Consider the following 19,439-nt stretch of genomic DNA (forward strand, 5'->3'; position numbering starts at 1 on the left):
GGAGACAGGGAGGACAGGAGGGTTGATTATAAAGGGGTGCAAGAAAATTTTTGAGGGTGACAGATAAGTTTATTATCTTGATTATGGTGATAGTTTCCTGATATATAATATGTTAAACTTATCAAATTGAATATTTTAAATATGTATAGTTTACTGAATGTCAATTATGCCTCAATAAAGCTGTTTTAAAAAGAAATGATATGGCTTCCCTGGTGGCGCAGTGGTTAAGAATCTGCCTGCCAATGTAGGGGACACGGGTTCCAGCTCTGGTCTGGGAAGATCCCACGTGCCGCGGAGCAACTAAGCCTGCGCTCTACAGTCCCCATGCCACAACTACTGAAGCGCATGCGCCTAGAGCCCGTGCTCTGCAACAAGAGCAGCCCCTCCTCATTGCAACTACAGAAAGACTGCGCACAGCAACGAAGACCCAATGAAGCTAAAAATAAATAAATAAATAAATTTATTTTTTAAAAAAGAAATGATAATGGAAAATAGCTTTATAGGGTTTTTAAAATCTCTGCTGGAACAACATGTGCTGGCTTTAGAGATGCGATAAGAATCATTCTGAGTTTAATAAAAATAGAAAAATTCATTTATAAAACTAAAAACAGATTGGGACTGACATATACACACTACTATATATAAAATAGATAACTTGTAAGAACCTGCTGTATAGCACAGGGAACTTTACTCAATACTCTGTAATGGCCTATATGGGAAAAGAATCTAAAAAGAATGGATATATATATGTATAACAGATTTACTTTGCTGTACACCTGAAACTAACACAATATTGTAAATCAACTATAATCCAATAAAACTTTTTAAAAAAAACTTATTGTTTTCCAAATTATATATGAGGAGCAGCATAAAAGAGGAATTCTAGGAATTATGTATTTCCAGACTCAGTTCTAAAATAAAATGTAAACTTTTCTCTCCATAAAAAAAAAATGCATGCATACATACATGTACGTGTATGTATGTCTGTGTGTGTCTGTGTATGTGAAAAATAAAAGGCTATTTTTAAACCTTAAAAAAAAAAAAACTAAAAACAGGAGAAAAAGAAAACTGGTGTGTTCATATTAATATCAGACAAAATAGATGAATTTAACAAATAAAAAGGATCATTTCATAGTGATAAAAAGGTCAAAAAGACATAAAAATTCTAACTACATACCCAATAACAGAATTTCAAAATTACATGAAGTAAAAATTGGCAGACTTAAAGGGAGAAATTAGACAAATCTGGTTGGAATATAAAGTTGAGTAAAGTAGTACTCTCCAGAAAGTAGAGAAAAAAGACGCAGGGAAAGAAAACTGGAGAGAAACAAGAAGAAAATTAGAAGAGCAATGCAGGAGGTCCAACATTTTGCTCCTTTTTTCTACTGTCTGGTCCCAGATGCCTTAAATGTAATCAGCCCTATTTCCCCAGACCTCGCTCTTGGCCTTGCTCACTGACTGCCCCAGAGGGGCTCCTGTAGGCGCTCAGTGCCGCTGCAATCAGACCATCACGGAAAGGGTCTTCTCAGATACCTTCTTAGGAAGCTCCATCTAATAACAAAGCTGCCTTCAAGCTTGCTCTTCAGTTTTACATTAATTACTTTTCATATTCATGTATATGTAAATAGTCGCTGATAAAAATAAATATTTGGTTGAGGGAGGAAAACGCATAAATTATAACTCAGATGTTTTCTGAGCTTAAAGAGTGCTCAGTCATCTGGAAGGGAAAACAGGAAACACTGAAGGAAAATAATGAGCAAGGTTGGGAAGCTTAAAATAAACCCAGTGGGAGTCTCCAGATCAACTAGGCTGTGACAAATCCTTCCATTTTCATTGCCCCTGGGGCTCTGCAGAAGACTTCTGCTCACTTCTTCACTGGGATCTAAAGAGACTGTGGGCGGCCGCCGGCGCAGGGAGGGGATGGGGTGGGAGGGCGCAGGGAGGGGGAGGGGGAGGGGGAGGGGGAGGGGGAGGGTGGGAGGGGAAGGGGGACGGGGGAGGGGTGGGAGGGGGAGGGGGAGGGGGACGGGGGAGAGGGGAGGGCGCGATGCCGCCGGGCGGTGCGGTGCCTTCCGCCCTCTGCAGCCGTCTGCGTCTTTTTTTTCCCCTTTTCTCAATTTTGAACATTTTACAAGACGAGGGGTTCGAGGCAAGTGAGAGCATCCTGCACGTCGTGGAGGAGCCCGCGGGCACTTGGCGCGCTCCCTGGGGACTGCATTGGGAACCCGAAAGTTTTTTGTTTTTCTATTTTTATGCAGATGTATTTATAAAGACATAGGTAATTTTTTTCCCTCCCTTGTCTCCACCGCCTTGAAAGCGAGAACTTTTGGCAAAGGACGGAGGAAGAAGCTCAGCAACATTTTGGGGGGAGGTTGGGGTTGTTTTTTTTTTAAGAAAAAAAAAAAAATTTGAGTGCATAGCGATGGAGAAAATGTCCCGACCGCTCCCACTGAATCCCACCTTTATCCTGCCTCCCTACGGCGTGCTCAGGTCCTTGCTGGAGAACCCGCTGAAGCTCCCCCTTCATCACGAAGACGCATTTAGTAAAGATGAAGACAAGGAAAAGAAGCTGGATGATGAGAGTAAGAGCCCGGCGGTCCCCCCGTCAGCATTCTTGGGACCCACTTTATGGGACAAAACCCTTCCCTATGACGGAGATACTTTCCAGGTGGAATACATGGACCTGGAGGAGTTTTTGTTGGAAAATGGCATTCCCCCCAGGCCGTCTCAGCATGACCACAGCCCTCACCCTCCCGGGCCGCAGCCGGCTTCCTCAGCTGCCCCCTCCGTCATGGACCTCAGCAGTCGGACCTCTGCACCCATTCACTCTGGGATCCCATCCCCAAACTGCATGCAGAGCCCCATCAGACCAGACCAGCTGTTGCCAGCCAACCGCAATACTCCGAGCCCCATTGACCCTGACACCATCCAGGTCCCGGTGGGCTATGAGCCAGACCCGGCCGACCTTGCCCTCTCCAGCATCCCCAGGCAGGAAATGTTTGACCCTCGCAAACGCAAGTTCTCTGAGGAAGAACTGAAGCCACAGCCCGTGATTAAGAAAGCTCGCAAAGTCTTCATCCCAGATGATCTGAAGAGCACTGGACGAAAAAGTACCTGGCAGATTTAAGTCACTGCTGTCATCCAATACCTCAGATTACCTTCAGTGATGCAGAATCATAAAATGTCCAGGTTTGGGGACCTCCCTGGTGGCACAATGATTAAGAATCCACCAGCAGGGACTGCCCTGGTGGCGCAGTGGTTAAGAATCTGTCAGCCAATGCAGGGGACACGGGTTCGAGCCCTGGTCCGGGAAGATTCCACATGCTGCAGAGCAACTAAGCCCGTGCGCCAGAACTACCGAGCCTCTGCTCTGGAGCCCGCGAGCCACAACTGCTGAGCCCGTGTGCCACAACTACCGAAGCCCGTGTGCCCTAGAGCCCATGCTCTGCAACAAGAGAAGCCACCACAATGAGAAGCCTGCACACCACAAAGAAGAGTACTAGCCCCCGCTCGCTGTGACTAGAGAAAGCCCGAGCGCAGCAATGAAGACCCAACGCAGCCAAAAAAAAAAAAAAGAATCCGCCTGCCAATGCAGGGGACACAGGTTCAAGCCCTGGCCGGGGAAGGTCCCACATGCTGCGGAGCAACTAAGCCCGTGTGCCACAACTACTGAGCCTGCACTACAGAGCCTGTGAGCCACAACTACTGAAGCCCGCGCGCCTAGAGCCTGTGCTCCGCAACGAGAGAAGCCACCGCAATGAGAAGCCCCCTCACTGCACAGAAGAGTAGCCCCCGCTCGCCGCAACTAGAGAAAGCCCACGCGCAGCAACAAAGACACAACGCAGCCGAAAATAAATAAATTTATTTTAAAAATAAAATAAATAAAAAATAAAGAGACTGTGTAGGGAGATGCCTAAATCAATTGGTTTCTGGAGTTGGTCTTTACTTCCCTGGGGCATCAAGATCTAATACTGATGTCCCAATGGCTTTCTCAGACATTTGTGCCTGCTCTTTGGATGAATGAGTCAAACCTCTGCTGAGGAAGAATTGTTTCTCAGGGACCCAATTCCCTCCCTCTGCTGTCTTCTTCCCTTTCCTTTCCCAAGCATCTACCCTTCCTGCCAAAATTGGGACCCAGCTATCAAGTCAGAGGTTCACTTTCTTTCTCAGAGGTTCACCCTCTACATCACTGAGAATGGGAATACACAGGGATAGGTTGGTTAAAAAGGTTTCCTGTAATGACCCTTGCAGGTAAACAGAGACACTTATTGAGGAGGCCAGAGCTGGCTCTCACAGTTGACGGCCCTTGCGTAACTACCACGGACTTCAGTCACTCTTCTAAGACCTCCATATTGCTGAGAGGGTCTCAAACCTAGACCTCTTACAGGCTCACACACTAGCATTTTCCTCAGGGGGCAGGACAAGAGTATTCTCTGGAAGAAACTGTGATATTTATCAGTAAACCCAGCAATGGTCCCAGGGGTGGCCAATTTGGCATCCTTCCAGAATGTGTCAAAACACCAAGGTGGGGGCTTCCCTGGTGGCACAGTGGTTGGGAGTCCGCCTGCCAATGCAGGGGACGCGGGTTCGAGCCCTGGTCTGGGAGGATCCCACATGCTGCGGAGCGGCTGGGCCCGTGTGCCACAACTGCTGAGTCTGCGCTCTGGAGCCCATGGGCCACAACTGCTGAGGCCCGCGCGCCTGGAGCCCGTGCTCTGCAACGAGAGAAGCCACCGCAATGAGAAGCCCATGCGCTGCAGCAGAGAGTGGCCCCCGCTCACCGCAACTAGAGAGAGCTGCGTGCAGCAGCAAAGACCCAACGCAGCCAAAAAGAAATAAATTAAAAATAAATAAATTAATATATCTTTAAAAAAAAAAAAACACCAAGGTGTTGATTATTCACGCCTAAGGTACCTGGGCCTGTCTTCCTCTACAACCCTTGCTCCTATGGCTTCACAGTGTGAGAGAACATCCGCTGCCCTCAGAAAATGCTTCAGCAGTCCTTAAACTCTCCAGATATATTAGATAAGCTTCTATAATTGCTTCACATTCAATAAACTCTGGGCCATAACGATCCATTATAAAAACTGAAAAAAACCTGTAAGTGGCTTCCCTGGTGGTGCAGTGGTTAAGCATCTGCCTGCCCATGCAGGGGACACGGGTTCGAGTCCTGGTCTGGGACGCTCCCACATGCCGCGGAGCAACTAAGCCTGTCTGCCACAACTACTGAAGCCCGCATGCCTAGAGCCCGTGCTCTGCAACAAGAGAAGCGCCACAACGAGAAGCCCACGCACCGCAACGAAGAGGAGCCCCCGCTCACCGCAACTAGAGAAAGCCTGCACGCAGCAACGAAGACCCAACGCAGCCAAAAATAAAAAAAATAAGAACCAATAAATAAATTTATTAAAAAAAAAAAAAAACTCCAAGGTACTTTGATATATTTAATCAGGTTATAACATTATACCTTGGGACAGGAGACCAGAGGTGAGTCCAGGGGCACTCAGTGTTCTTCCATAAAAAATGGTTTAGTCTTTTGAAATGACATAAAAATTTTGACAGAAGGCAGCCTGGGCCGAAGCATGCCTAGGAGCACCATCAGCTGCTCCTGGCAGTCTATTTTTATTGGGATTTGTGAAGACAGCAGATGCATTCCCAGAGCTCTCTCACTGGTACAATGGCCCTCACCACCGCCCATTTCCCAGGGTGGGAAACAAACAGTTGGAGCTGCTGAATCACTGATATCAGAAACAAGTCATCAAAAGGACAGTCTTCACACACCAGATCATAATATTATACTCAGAGGCGTCCACATTAGATACCCTCTTCATGGTATAAAGACATTGAGAAATGATGTTACTCAATGCAGAAAACGAATAAGAAAAATAACGATCTGCAGTATACTCACATACCGCAGGGGAAATAAGCCAGAGGAGAGCAGATTGAAAAGAAGTTTATTGTACAATTCATCAACTTCCTCGCTCAGATGACCTGACTCTGTCCCACTGAAAACTCACCTCTCTTCTGAGCCTGTTCCTTTGGTTTTCCTGACACACTGAGTCCTGCTTCAGTAGTACCCTTGGGACAAAAGCCATGCCATCTCAGAGAAAGGTTAAGAGCACCTCCAGCTGATGCTCCCTTGGTCTGTATCACTACACAGCAGAAGCTATTCTCAAGGGTCCCCATTTGATAAAGATGGAGACATAGCAGGAAGTCCCCTTGTCCCTGTGCAGTGCAATGGAAGATCCGCTGATTGACCAAAACTCAAGCATCTTGACACCGGGTGGGGAGGGGGTCCCAGGGCATCTCCTTAGGGGGTCAGGAGAAGGTGAGAGATGCCTGTACAGCCCCTCTGCCCCTCTCCTCTCTGGAGTCTTTTCTGACCCAGCCTTCACTCTGAAAAAGATTTCGCTGCCTCAGGGTGATGGTGTTCCATCCCCTTTGCTATAGGGTCTCTCATCACAGGAACCTACAGGAAGCTGAGTGAACCCTCTTTATAAACCTAATTTTGTCTTTAATACTCTTCTAAATAACTTAAGGGCAATTTTTCTTTATAGATACTGGCCCCTTTTATGTGCAAATATACATTGGAACATACCCATTTACCTTCAAGGAAATCCAAGAGTCATTTTTTTGAGAATCATACTTTTAGGTAAGAAATCAATATAATTATAAGGAAAGTACTGACATTTTATTTATATACAATTCACATATGACTACAAAAACTTTGGTTGATATTGTTAACAATTTTCAAAATAGAACATTAATAATAGTTCTTCGTTAAAGAGGGGATGGAATCTTAACACTTAATGAACACCTACTATGTGTCAAGAGTCAATGCTGGGAATATCATATAACTTAATTAAAACACATCTCACCTTTAAGTGATTGTGGCTTTTCTCTATTTCTTTTTTCTCCCCTCTCTCTGACACTAATATAGCTCCTATCCCCTAAGTTCCAGAAAAAGGAGGGGGTACGATATGGGCAGAGGAGCTTCACAGAGGCAGGAGATGGAGGTGACGGCTTTGATTAGACAATAATGGCTTACGCTTCGCAGTCTGAGCAAAGAAAAATACCCTCTACATTCCTCTCTATATTTGCAGACACAAACCCGTCTCCAATACACACAAAACAGAAACATCTCCCAGGTACATGCTGCACTCAACACACAGATCAGCGGTGCTTATTTACCCGGTGGAAACAACCTTAGACTTGGAGTTTATATCTCATCTCTGCTACTTGCTAGCAGTGTGACTTTGGGCAAATCCCTTCACCTCTTTGAGCTTCAGTTTTTCTCATTATTAAAATGCAGGTTATAACACCTACCTCATAAAGTGTTTGGAAGATCAAGTGGTATAAAGTAGGTGAAAATTTTTAATCATTATAACAATACCGTTAAGGCAAATGAAATCTGTACTTCACAGAAGGAAAAAAAAAAAAAAAAAAGTTAAGGAAACCAAGTGATTTACCCAAAGCCACATAGGAAATAATCAGAGAAGTCAGCAATTAATCCCTTCTGACTCTGAACAGTCAGATGTGCTTTTTTCCATGGCACAAATTCCATCTCCCCTGCTGCCCTCCCTTTTGGGCTCTCAGACATGCAAAGTAATGCCTCTTCTATCCCCACTGATCTCAGGGCCTTCTCTCTTCACAGCCACCTGGTGCTAGCCAAGTCAGCCAAATGTGGTAGATACTTGGTTTGCTGGCATTAGGAATGTCATCAAAGCATCTGTAAGTCAGAAAAGGAGACAGGATTTGGAAAGCACCACGATGGCATGTGGCACACCACTGGACCTACAGCCTGACAGGAAAGGCTGAAAGTAGGGGGACTGATACGGATCTGGGTAAGTCTACACTGACTCCAAAAAATGAGGCTTCTTATGTATGCAGGTTTTGTTTTTTACCCTTGGAATTTAAGCTCCATTAGGACAGTCACAGAGGTCTGTGTGTGGCTGGGTGCCACGGGTTAAGAGGACACAGAGTGCTGACTTCCAGCCCCCAGTCATACCAGGGCCTTTAAAGGACCAGGGCCAGGGCCAGGTGAAAGACAGTGACTTTCAGAAGATAAGAAGTAGCTGTCCGTCCTTTTTTTTTTTTTTTTTTTTTAATGTCAGGTAAAATCCTTTCTACCAGCAGAAATCCAGAGACTCTTTCCCCATTATGAAGAACCTCCAACTGAGGGTAGAGGCTGAGCAAAGGGGGCAAGCTGCTAAGAAGGGGACAGCTAAAGCTGAGAGACCTGGATATTTCAGTACAATCAGGCTTTGCTTCCAGTTAGATTAGTTCTGCCCACCAACATCCTGTTTGGTGTGCCCATCTGTCTGACATGCTGATAATTACAGCAGTGCTAATTGATTTTATTATTGGATCACACAGGGCAAGGCTCTTCCATGAATTTGTACCTATCAATTCCAGTGTATAATGGTATTAACTCTCCCATGAAAACGCACTATTAGCCTAACATTTTTTTCTAGTACTTTGAGTTCACCTTGGAAACTCACGCTAGTCAGGATCTTATATCCTGAGGAAACAAGAAACAGATGCATTATCCCAAGGAAAAGGTCCACTGGGAATACAAAAAATGGGGACATTTTCTAAAATATGTGTTTCTGTTCCACTGTTGCCTCTCAGCTCCACGTCCAGCCACTTAAACTCAGCTTTGTGATTCTGGGTGGGGTTGGGACTCCGTAAATCCATTTCAACTTTGCATCCAGATCCCCGTTGCACCAGCAGGGGGTGCCAGAGGGCACCTACAAGGCTGGGGGACGGCAAGAGACTTGCTCCTTCCTGTTCCTGCCAGGAGCAGCAGCAGTGTGTTTCAGGTCCCAGCTGTACTTCACACTCCCAGAACCAGCCTCATCACACTTCCTGAGTGATGCCAGCACCGACAGAGCGGCGCCCTTTCCTCGAGGGTCTGAGTTCCAGCTCCTTGGGCTTCTAGCTGTGATAACCCCAACTTGTCCCTTTTGCTCTCGCAGCTCTAGTGATGGTGGCTGTTTCCTGTCCCCCAGCCCATGCTCCCCATTTACCTATTCTGTCCTTCAATATCTGTCATATTGATTTCTGATATTACAAGAGCTGTTAAAATAACTTATGTAGGTTCTACCTTGCTGACTAATACAGCACGTTTGAGAGCCTCAACTTCATTTACAACAGTGGTTAAAAGAGCAGACTCTGAAATCAGTCACACCTGGATGGGAACCCCCAACCCATTTACGCAGTACTTGGTAAACTCTGGAAGATTTAATTCACCTCTCTGGGTCTCATTTTTCTTAATCACTTTCATTTATTCAACTAACATTTATTGAGCACCCCCCAAGTTCCAGGCACTGTGCCAGGCAGTAGAGATACCATGTTATGCAAAACAGTTAAGTCCCCTGACCTGGAACCTTCTGTCAACGGAATCAGATGAGATAATGCAGGTAAGGCACATGTCATCAGCCTTCCTCTCTGTACCATGACAGGGGAGCAAAGACAAATGGGTCTTGAAAAAAGTGTAACAGCTAGGTCTCTTCAGAAAATGAGACAAGCGTCTTTTCCTCAACAAGGCTGAAGGTCTCAGTCAACATAACACCAGGGATTCGTTGTGTGCCCCCTGTCCATTCCTCCTGTTCAGAGCAGAGAAGCAATGACCTCGCAACAGCATTCTTTCAGAAGGAAATGGGACAAACAGCCCTAGAGAGGAAACACTACATAGTAGCATTTTTTAGAAATTCCAAAGAGACAGGTTCCTGTGATACAAGGAAAGAACAAAAGGAGCTGCAATGCAGGAGTAGGACTGGGGCCCAGAATGACCATGACGATGGGGTGTGAGTGGAGAAAGATAGTAGAAAGCTGCTGTTCCAACATCAGTCACAGCGAGAGTCTTTTTACCATAAAGAATATATAAATATCAAATAAACCAGAACTTACTTTCTGCAGTAGGACTATATATCTAGACAGTCCAGGGAGGTGATAAGATGGAAAAGAAAGATTCTTTATTCCATTTAAGCCTGAACCTAAAGGTCCCACGCTGTGGGCAAGGAAAAGCTGGAAAGAAATCCAATCTCCACAGTTTGACACAATCCTTCCTTGGACTTCTTCTGACTAGACATCAGGCATGTTGAGGCAAGGATGGCCGATGTTCTCATTAGCAAGGAAGTATTTCTGCAAGACTACTGTGTAGCTAAATTCTTGAAAGCACAGTGCCTGGAACATGGTGGGTGCTCAATAAATGTTAGTTGAATAAATGAAAGTGAAAAGAAAAATGAGACCTAGAGAGGGGAATTAAATCTACAACACATTGGTATCCTATAAATGCAAACTAAACTCTTCACCCTCAATTTTTTATTCATTTTGACATCACCATGACTATCAAAAGTCATACTGAAGGAAAATAACCATGGGAAATTATTACTAGAATGTCTATTCCACATCCTTGCTCTAGGGCTTCATTATAAATAATTTACTGTCACTGAAGGAATTTAGAGTCCCACAAGGCATGAAAAGCCTGGAGACAGTTTGATTCATAAATAAATGCCAACATTTAAACAATCAAGACAGCTTCAAACTCCAGGAGTTGAAATCAATATTGAATATTGAAATTCAATATTGAATATTGAAATCAACAATATATACTGCCTGGATGATTTGTTACACTTGTGTTTATAGTCTGAATGGGAAGATAATTCAGTTCCACCTGAAGAGCCACTACATGGCCAAGCCCAAGAGAAGTACTTTGGATAAGAGGTGATATTTCTCAGTTTTTCCATTTCAAACAAATTATTATCTTTGTATTTAAGACATCACCCATGCAATTCTTTTCATGACTTGTAGTACTCTTGAGCAATTAAGAAAATTTATAAGGTGAAAGAAGTCAGGGACAAATGCCAAATTCAAAATGATCCACAGAACACCGAAGAACCCCCAGACAGCACTGCTGTCTCAGACATAAGGCGAAATAATCCCTTCTGCTCAAGAAAACATAAATGAGCAGTGAGTGTGCATCACAGCAAGAGCATTATTACCCAGAAGAGGCAACCTGCTAAATACAGACTTCATTTCCAAACAAGCCTCCTAACAGGAAATGTGAACCAAAAGGTCCCTTCTGAGGAGATGGAGAAATGTCACTTGGCAACATGTCTTCCCTGTGGCCCATGGCAGCCTTCCCTCATATCTCCCTTCCCACACCGTTCAATCAGGGCGTAGAAGAACCTGTTTGTTACACATTCCTGGATGTGGCAGACAACACTCCGGAGCAGGCAAGGGCAGAGAAGCCCTAGCCTATGGGATCAGCCCCCAGAATTCCTGGGCTTACATACCATCCAGGCCATTGTGATGACTGTAGTTTCTTTTCCCCAAAATGCTCAGAGACGTGTGATTCGGGGTGGTTAGCATCCGCTTGGTAGTTGGGGTTTGTAGGCTTGGTGTAGATCGAATTACATTAGGTTTCTTCGAAGGATGGATCTCTGACAGGGGGAAGAAAGGTTTCTCAACTCAGAACATGGTATTAAAAATCTGTGTGCACTTACATCGGCTAATAGGCACACATCTTATCTTTACTTCTTAATGAGCTAAGAGCCAGTTCCTTATGAACCAGCTTATTTTCCCAAGGACTTGCATAATGAATCAACTTCAAGTGCTGTTACCATGGCTTTATTTATCAAAAGGGAGCTGGTTCTGCCCCTGCTAGCTGAAGCTCTGAGCTTCATGTTGTGAGTACAAGAAGAAAAAAAAAAAAAAGCCACTTAAGAAGGTCACTTAAACATGAGATTTATGAGGGGAATAAGGCATCTGACTCTTCAAGGAATTAGATATTCAAAGGCTATCTGGAGAGGTAGCCTCAAAGAAAACTACCCTTGTGCTCCATCAAACCAAGAACACAGATAACATGTAGCACATCTGGTGTGTGAGAGCTTTCTGAAAAAACAGGATTCCTCTGGCTCTGCAACTAGGATATAGGACCAGGGTCAATCACTCCCAGCCAAAAACAATTTGATATAGATGAAATCTGACACCAAACTCCAAATACTAGAGTTAAGAAGTAGCAGAAGATGGGACTTCGCTGGTGGTCCAGTGATTTAAGACTCTGCACTTCCACTGCTGGGCCGTGGGTTTGATCCCTGGTCAGGGAACTAAGGTCCCGTGTGGCATGGCAAAAAAAAAAAAAAAAAAAAAAAAAGCAGCAGAAGAAAAACTTTGACGGAGGATATATCACAAAACTGTAATGTGCATGTGGTACATGTGTGTTTATGTGAAGTATGTTGTCAGTAGATGGACAGAAATTGCAACACTATAGAAATCGGATTTAAGGACCTCAGTCTATTACTAATACCAGGCAACCTCTTCGCTAAAGCTAAACCTGCTCACTGATTCTGAGTCACCACCCAACATGACAATCATGCACAAGCCACCCTGTCTTCCCAGGTGAGGGCCAGGATATTAGCCTTATTTACTGAAATTTAGGAAGGGCTGTTAGGAGTATTGGTCTGGTCAAAATCCTACACTTGCTGAAATTTAGGAATGGATCAGGTACTAACCAAAATACAGTGCTGATTTTTTTTTCAACATGGTATTGAAGGTTTGCCAACCTCATATTTCATCACAACCTCCATATGCTATGCTCCATCGGGACCAGAAAACCTGCCTTCCCTGATCCAATTTTCAAGAGCCTTTGTTCATCTAGTTCTCTTGGCCTCATAAGGGGAAAAACATTCTTTTTCTATCTATTCAAATACTACCTATTTTTCAAGCTTGAGGTCAACTATTACTTTCTTCACATAAGTTGCCCTAACTCCCATCAGAAATAACTATCCCTTCCTCCAAGTGCCCAATGCTTATTACCTGTAATTCTTTTATAGGATTTAATCCTTTGCTCAATTGTTCTTACCTGTGTGCCTTCCCTGCTAGCTGAAGATTTTTGAGGGCAAGGTTGTATTCATCTTGGTGTTCCCCGAATCACTTAGTGAAGTGTCTTGTACATAGTAAATACTCAGAAATATGTTATATAGGGAAGTGGTTCAGTTAGTAAGGACAGCACTGCTTTGGGCTTATCTGGTAGAGACAGAAACCAATTTGCCCATAGCAGGAACCCATAATTACCTATGGAAATGCTGACTAATATGCAATTATATTCTATTTTTTATGATTATAAACTTGCCCTTGCAAGGTGGGAGGGGCTTCTAGGATTAGGCCCTGCAAGGGAACACAGATAGCAAACTTCAAGGATTTGATCACCAAAAGCTAGGTCGTCCCTGTGATAACCATGTGATATTTTGCGGGGCTATCAAAGCAACTCCTTAGGCCCTGAGGAATAAAACAGGAAATAAGGTGGCAAAGTAACATCAAAGAAGGAGCTATGAACTTCTGACTCCTAGGATGCTCTGATGAGGACCAGATAATATAGCAACTTTAAGGCTACACTTTGATTTTTAAAAGACTGGATGTCTTCAGTCTGAACACTTCACAAATATAAATCTTTCTGACAGAGTAATAAGGTTCAATGCAACTCTGAGAACATACTTCACTTTTACTGAGAAGATGAAAAAGCAAGAATATTAGAAGCATAAAAACATGCCATTATAGCTTCTAGGTATAGTAGGAACCATTTTAGAAGTCATTATTTTGTAAATTATTTATCTTAAAACTTTCCAAAAAAAAAGGTTATTGCCTAGTAATTTTATATTCTTAATTATGATATTTCAAAATGTAAATGGAACCATCATCTTTGGCGACTTCCAAGTTAAATAACATGATAAAAACCAGAAAGCAATACTAATGCTTTCCTTTCAAGTAACCTTAATTGGCACATTAAAACTATAAATATTGTTTAAAGGTGGGTTAAAAGCCAGTTTTATCTGTTTTTTTTTAAAAAAAAGTAAATAAACCAATCTTTCTCTATTTAAGGGAAGGGGTGAGGTGGGTCTGAAATAGTGGAAGGATCTAAATAAAAATAATAAGAATATTCATCCTTAATTTTATAATAACCTAGAATGGTGACAGATGGTAATTAGAATTATCACGGTGATCATCCTGTAATGTGTATAAATGGCACATCACTATGTGGTGATCCTGAAACTAATATAACATTGTAAGTCAATTATACTTCAGTTAAAAAAAAATATTCATCCTCTAATAATTTAGTGATTCTTATTTTCCTTTTTGCTTAATCTGTATTTATATCCATAAATATACATTACATTTTTATTCAATGATATTTTTGGAAAAAGTAAACCTATCTATAACTCTGTATGTTTTGTGTGTGTTTTGGTAATAAAAATAAGTTTCTGAAATAAAATAAATTGACTATACATATGAAGGTATCCAATTGCAGCTACTTGAAAGGCTTGCATTTAATTTAGGTATGTCAATTTTGAATAGCCAATTATAAGATACAGAAATTGTTGAGTTTTTCTTCTATTAGGAAATACCCACCTAAATACCCAATGATACATGCCAAAGGTTTCCTAGTGCTTTTGCTTTTCAGTGGACTTCCAGATAGGTCCGCATGTCTGTCTGCATCTGAGGAGAGAGAGAAACACGGAGACAACCAATGAGGCTGATTTCTCTGCCTATGCTACATACACCGCAGAAATAAAATGTGCAAGTGGAAAACAGTGCAAAAAATCCGCCAGATTCCTCCATAATTTCCTTTGGGGCTTAAGAAAACCGTTTTTAGCTCTGGTTCAAATTACTGAATGGGATTTTACCTGGAGAATACTCACTTTAAAGTCCCTTATGAATGTAGCTAACACACATCTTACACCCACATGCTTTCTTTCTGTGTGAGATCATCTGTAAAATAGCCATGGCATTTCTACATTATAGTAGAAAAACTTCCATAAAGTATGAGGTGTTATCAGTCCTAATGGAAGATAAATCTGGCATGGAAGACAAAAATGACAGCTGACAAAGGCAACACACTTGACCATCCCTGACCTAGATGAGAGTGGGTCTCTGTGGAGGAGTCTTCATCTATCGCGATTAAATTCAATTCCATTAGATTAGAGCTTCCCAAAAGTAAAAATGGGTCATTTGGTTTTATCACTAGTTTTCTATCCTTCATATCCTACTATGATGTCATTAGTGCTGAGATTTAAAAGGTTACCTGTATGCAGACAGGTATTTCATCCAATAGTCAGAACAGTAAAATACTGTGATGGATATTAGTTCATAGAGGTCACATCACATTCCTCATACCCTACCATAAAACAGTTCAGACAGAGAAAAATAAAGCACACAACACAAACACTCTCTGCGTTTTAATTAGCTGTCATTAGATGGAAGAGTAGATGTGAAACATGGCTGCCTGTCATACCAAAGGGTTAAGCTGCAGAGTCTGAAGCAACAGAAACAATGTGTATTGAAATGTGTTTTAAATTTGCAGATACTGTCATAAAGCTTAACAGAGTAGCTTTAGCAGATATGATTCTGCTATGTTTATGCCTTTTCCCACCTTCACATTTTTGACAAAAATGTCCTACAGATTTTCTGTGGCCGAGACCACATTTCTAGGCCTACATACAGGAAATTTTCTTTGACATCCACAGGGATTCTCTGCACTATTAATGTTAAAATGTATAATTCAATCTGGAACTTCAAATGATTTAAAATTAAAAATTAACTTTTTCATTAGCTCTAGCCCTCTCAACAAGGAAACTCTTTTCCAATAACTATTAAACAGGAAAAGGTGGGAAAGCAGCATTTAAAAATATTGAAATAGACAAAGCACAAACTGCAGACAGCCTGGAATCTGAATATATATCCCAAGCACTGGCTAATTACTATGCAACCACTGACAACTATAAATGGTCCAGTTTCTTTTCCGCCTACTCAGCTGATTTCCTTTGAGCAAAACAAATTACTAAGCTATGAAGCTTTTCACCTGTTGTTGAATAATAGTGAAGATACAGTCAGAAATATAATAAGCATATTTTGGAGGAGCAATCTAAACAAACATTAAAAAGCAGCCCAAACCCTGCAAGGATCAAACACCTGTCAAATCACTGTGTGCTAACAGTAATAATTCCTTCCTCATATTACTAATTCACCTAAAATTCAAGTTCTACTTAGGAAGAGGACAAGAGAAGAAATTTCTTTTCTATTAATAAAATAAAGCTTGAGTGACTCATCTTAGTATTTGCTCAATGTTTTGGACAAAAACCATTACTATATTACTAGTAATAAGATTAACTTTGCTCTTTATTCCACTCTATAAGGCCCAAAGGAAAACTGCCAATGTGACTTCAAGTGATGAACTCCCACATGACTGTTACCTTGACAATAATCAACAAACCCATCAAAGGAGTCACCAACACAATACCCATAGACATTTCACTTTATATTAATCTGCTTTTAATTTCTCACTAAATTAGTAGGATTAATTATGTAATGTTCCAAGTGAGAATTTACAGAGCACTTGAGTGGGAGATCAAAGCTTTTTAGAAGGATCCGTACTTCATCAATCTTCATTATATTTTCTAGGAAGTAGTTGGTGGCAAGAACTATCAGTCTCAACTGTGAATAAATTAGGATGAAAGGTGGATGCTAAGACTACTGCATGACTGTTTACAATAAAAATGGCATCCCTTCAGTGATTATACCGAATATAAATAGAAAAAAATAGTTTCTGTCCGGAGGAAATGATAATAAACATAGATGATCAGGTCCACATTTGAGTTGGTTAAAAAGAATCCTGGTCTGTACGCAAGACCAGGCCAGTGGTACCTTGCTCTCAAATTATTCACCTAACTATATTTAAAGAGATAATTAATTAGTACCCATTAAAAGCACACAGGTAAATAAAGCAACCTGAGAAATGCCCGAAGAAACCAGAAGGAATCAAAATCTGGCCAGAGGGAGAGCATTTTCACCTCACTCGAATGGCTTGACTGAGCACGAGGCGTATTTCCCTGGCCTCCCAGAGGATGAGCCTGAGGTAAACCTGGAAAAAGTTACCTTTTTTTTGCAACTCATGGCTATCTTTCTAAAATGTTTTGGAAATATTAGAGGGGAAAATAAAACAGAAAACTTGCAAAAAGTACATACTGAATTAAAATTCATAAAAATATCTCACATGGGCCTTCAAAACTGCTATCAAAGTAAAACCATCCATAGAATTTTCTTATAGGAATTATAAAGGCATTTCTAAACAAGACATAAGACGCATGTGCCATTAAAAAATTTTTTAAAAAAAGATAAATTCAACTACTTAAAAAAATCTGCTTGGCAAATACATCATCGACAAAATCAAAGACAAAATGGGGGAAATATCTGCATTACAGATCAAGAGCTAACTTCCTTAAAATATAAGAAGTTCCCACAAGTCAGTAAGACTTTTAATAGAAAACAGGCCAGGGGCAAAAACAGTTGACAAAAGAGGAAATACAAATGGTTGTCAAATATATGCAAAATTTTCTACCTCATTCAAAATGAGAAATGCAAGCTAATATAACTTACATGTCACCTGTCAACTAGTTAAGGGTTTCAGAGATGGATAACACTGCTGGCAAGGTTCTAGAGAAACAGGCACTCTCTAGACACTGTGGTAGGAGTGTAAATCATAGTTTTTCTGAGGGCAACTGGGCAGTAACTATCAAAATTCAGAATGGAAGTTGCTTGACACAGATGTTTTACTTTTAGGGATTTAACCTGTAAGCTACATGCACATTTCATACATCAGTCTTAAATGATACCTGTATATTTGTTGCAACATTACTTGTAATAGAAAGGGATTGGAAACAACCTAATTTTTTTTTAAATAGGAGAAGTACTGGCTCAAGTACAAAATAGACTATTATGCAGCTGATAAAAAAAGGAGGTGGGACTTCCCTGGCAGTCCAGTGGTTAAGACTCCGCGCTTCCAATGCAGGGAGCACAGGTTCAATCCCTGGTCGGGGAACTAAGATTCTGCATGCCACGTGGCCAAAAATAAATACATATACTTTAAAAAAAAAAGAAAGAAAATCACCCACACAAAAAGAGGATGTATCTCTCAATGTACTGGTATGGAATGGCCTCCAAGATACATTAAGTAAAAAAGGCAAGGTGCAGAACAATGTAGGCATTAACGTCTGTACAAAAACAAAAAATACACCTACTTAGTTTCTTAGAGATACACAGGATGTCTCTGGATACTTTAGACACTGATGACAATGGTTACCTCTAAAAGAGGTAGGAATGGGAATGGCGTTAAGATCTGTAACCACTTTTGTACCTTTAAAAACATTTTAAGTATCCATTCAAAGACAAATTTTTATTAAAATAATAAACTACCAAAATAAACAAGCCAAAACTGTTCTCCTAATGTTAGAACTTAAAATTTCACAAAACTTTATACAATTATTAACAGTAACTTTCACTGAGAAACCTCTAGAAAACTCATAAAATATATAGCAAGTTTCCTTTGAATATGGGCCCTTGGGATAATACTTCTGAAGTCGATTTAGCATCTTCAAACAGAAAAAAAGGGCTCCAGGTATCCCTTGAAAACATTCATACTGGGGAATGGTGCTGTCATTCAAGTCTCGTGTGTTATCAACTCAGAAACTACTTAATTATCCATGCAAGCTACAGAGGGGGCAGGTAAGTCATTTGGATCCATTTCTCTGGGGACTTTTGCTTCATCTCTGAAATGCTGCTAATATACTACTTCTACTTAACCTCAGTCTCTGGATCTTGAGTTTCAAATAGAAGCCCTGTGCTCATCAGGTGTTGGGTGATTTTACAGATCTTTGACAAGTCAGTCATCCAGTAACTCAGTGGTAAAGTCTCATGATAGTAACAAAGGAGGAAAACCATCATTATATTATGGCTGTTTTTAATGAGGGGAGGGGTGTCAAGGGGAAGCAGGGGGAGGCTGTCTGAAACCTGATGCTGTTACAACCATGCAATTGGTCTGCAAATCTTGTCAAGGACATCATACTTTTCTTTATGCAACGTTTTGGGTTTTGGTCTAGCAATCCATTTTTATTAAGCACTATCTACATGGTAGAACTGGCTCAGGCACTGTACTGTTAGCAATTTTTAGCATGGACTTACATATTTACATATAAAGGTATATCATTCAAATAAATAGGTATTTGGGATTTGGTTTTAACAGTCATTTTTTACATCTGTATCTATAAAACACATGTTGGTCATAGTGTATAGTTATTTCAAGTTTAAAAAAATTTTTTAATAGGAAATATATTCCCATGACTTTTTAATAGGAAATATATTCCTATGACTCAAAATTGAAAAAGTTTAGAAGGATGAATAGTGGTAAGTCTCCTTCCCACCCTTTTCCCTCAGCCTCCCAGTTTCCCTTCCCAAAGATATTACTTCTTACATTTTCCTGCGATACTTTATGGATATGCAAACAAAGATTCCCCTGCGTACTATACTGTATTCCTTAACACCAGTTTCTTAATGAAAATAAAGGCCAGAGAGTGCTGCTGTAACAAATTAAAAAAAAAAACTTCCTC

The 19,439-nt window shown here is 41.3% G+C and overlaps 1 protein-coding gene and 1 pseudogene across 5 annotated transcripts in view; one reads left to right on the forward strand and one right to left on the reverse strand.

Moving 5' to 3' along the window:
- MTA3 (metastasis associated 1 family member 3) overlaps positions 1 to 19,439 on the reverse strand; it is a 158,298-nt gene that overhangs the window by 5,352 nt on the left and 133,507 nt on the right. For 2 of the 4 annotated variants that reach the window (XM_082427752.1, XM_082427751.1), the window contains exons 15-17: positions 14,410 to 14,496; positions 11,298 to 11,444; positions 7,656 to 7,726 (exon numbers count right to left, since the gene is read on the reverse strand). In XM_082427752.1, the coding sequence (XP_082283878.1) occupies positions 7,671 to 7,726; positions 11,298 to 11,444; positions 14,410 to 14,496 (290 nt within the window). In that variant the 3' untranslated portion in view covers positions 7,656 to 7,670. Of the gene's footprint in view, positions 1 to 7,655; positions 7,727 to 11,297; positions 11,445 to 14,409; positions 14,497 to 19,439 lie in introns of those variants that run through there. The other 2 variants (XR_014254271.1, XM_082427753.1) reach the window with 1 other exon arrangement.
- Positions 2,102 to 3,232, forward strand: LOC309644228 (hepatic leukemia factor pseudogene; annotated as a pseudogene). Its single transcript has one exon. The product of its transcript is annotated as a hepatic leukemia factor pseudogene (transcript).

Source organism: Balaenoptera physalus (genome assembly GCF_965194825.1).
Source record: "Balaenoptera physalus genome assembly, chromosome: 15".
In the NCBI taxonomy this organism is placed as follows: Eukaryota; Metazoa; Chordata; class Mammalia; order Artiodactyla; family Balaenopteridae; genus Balaenoptera; species Balaenoptera physalus.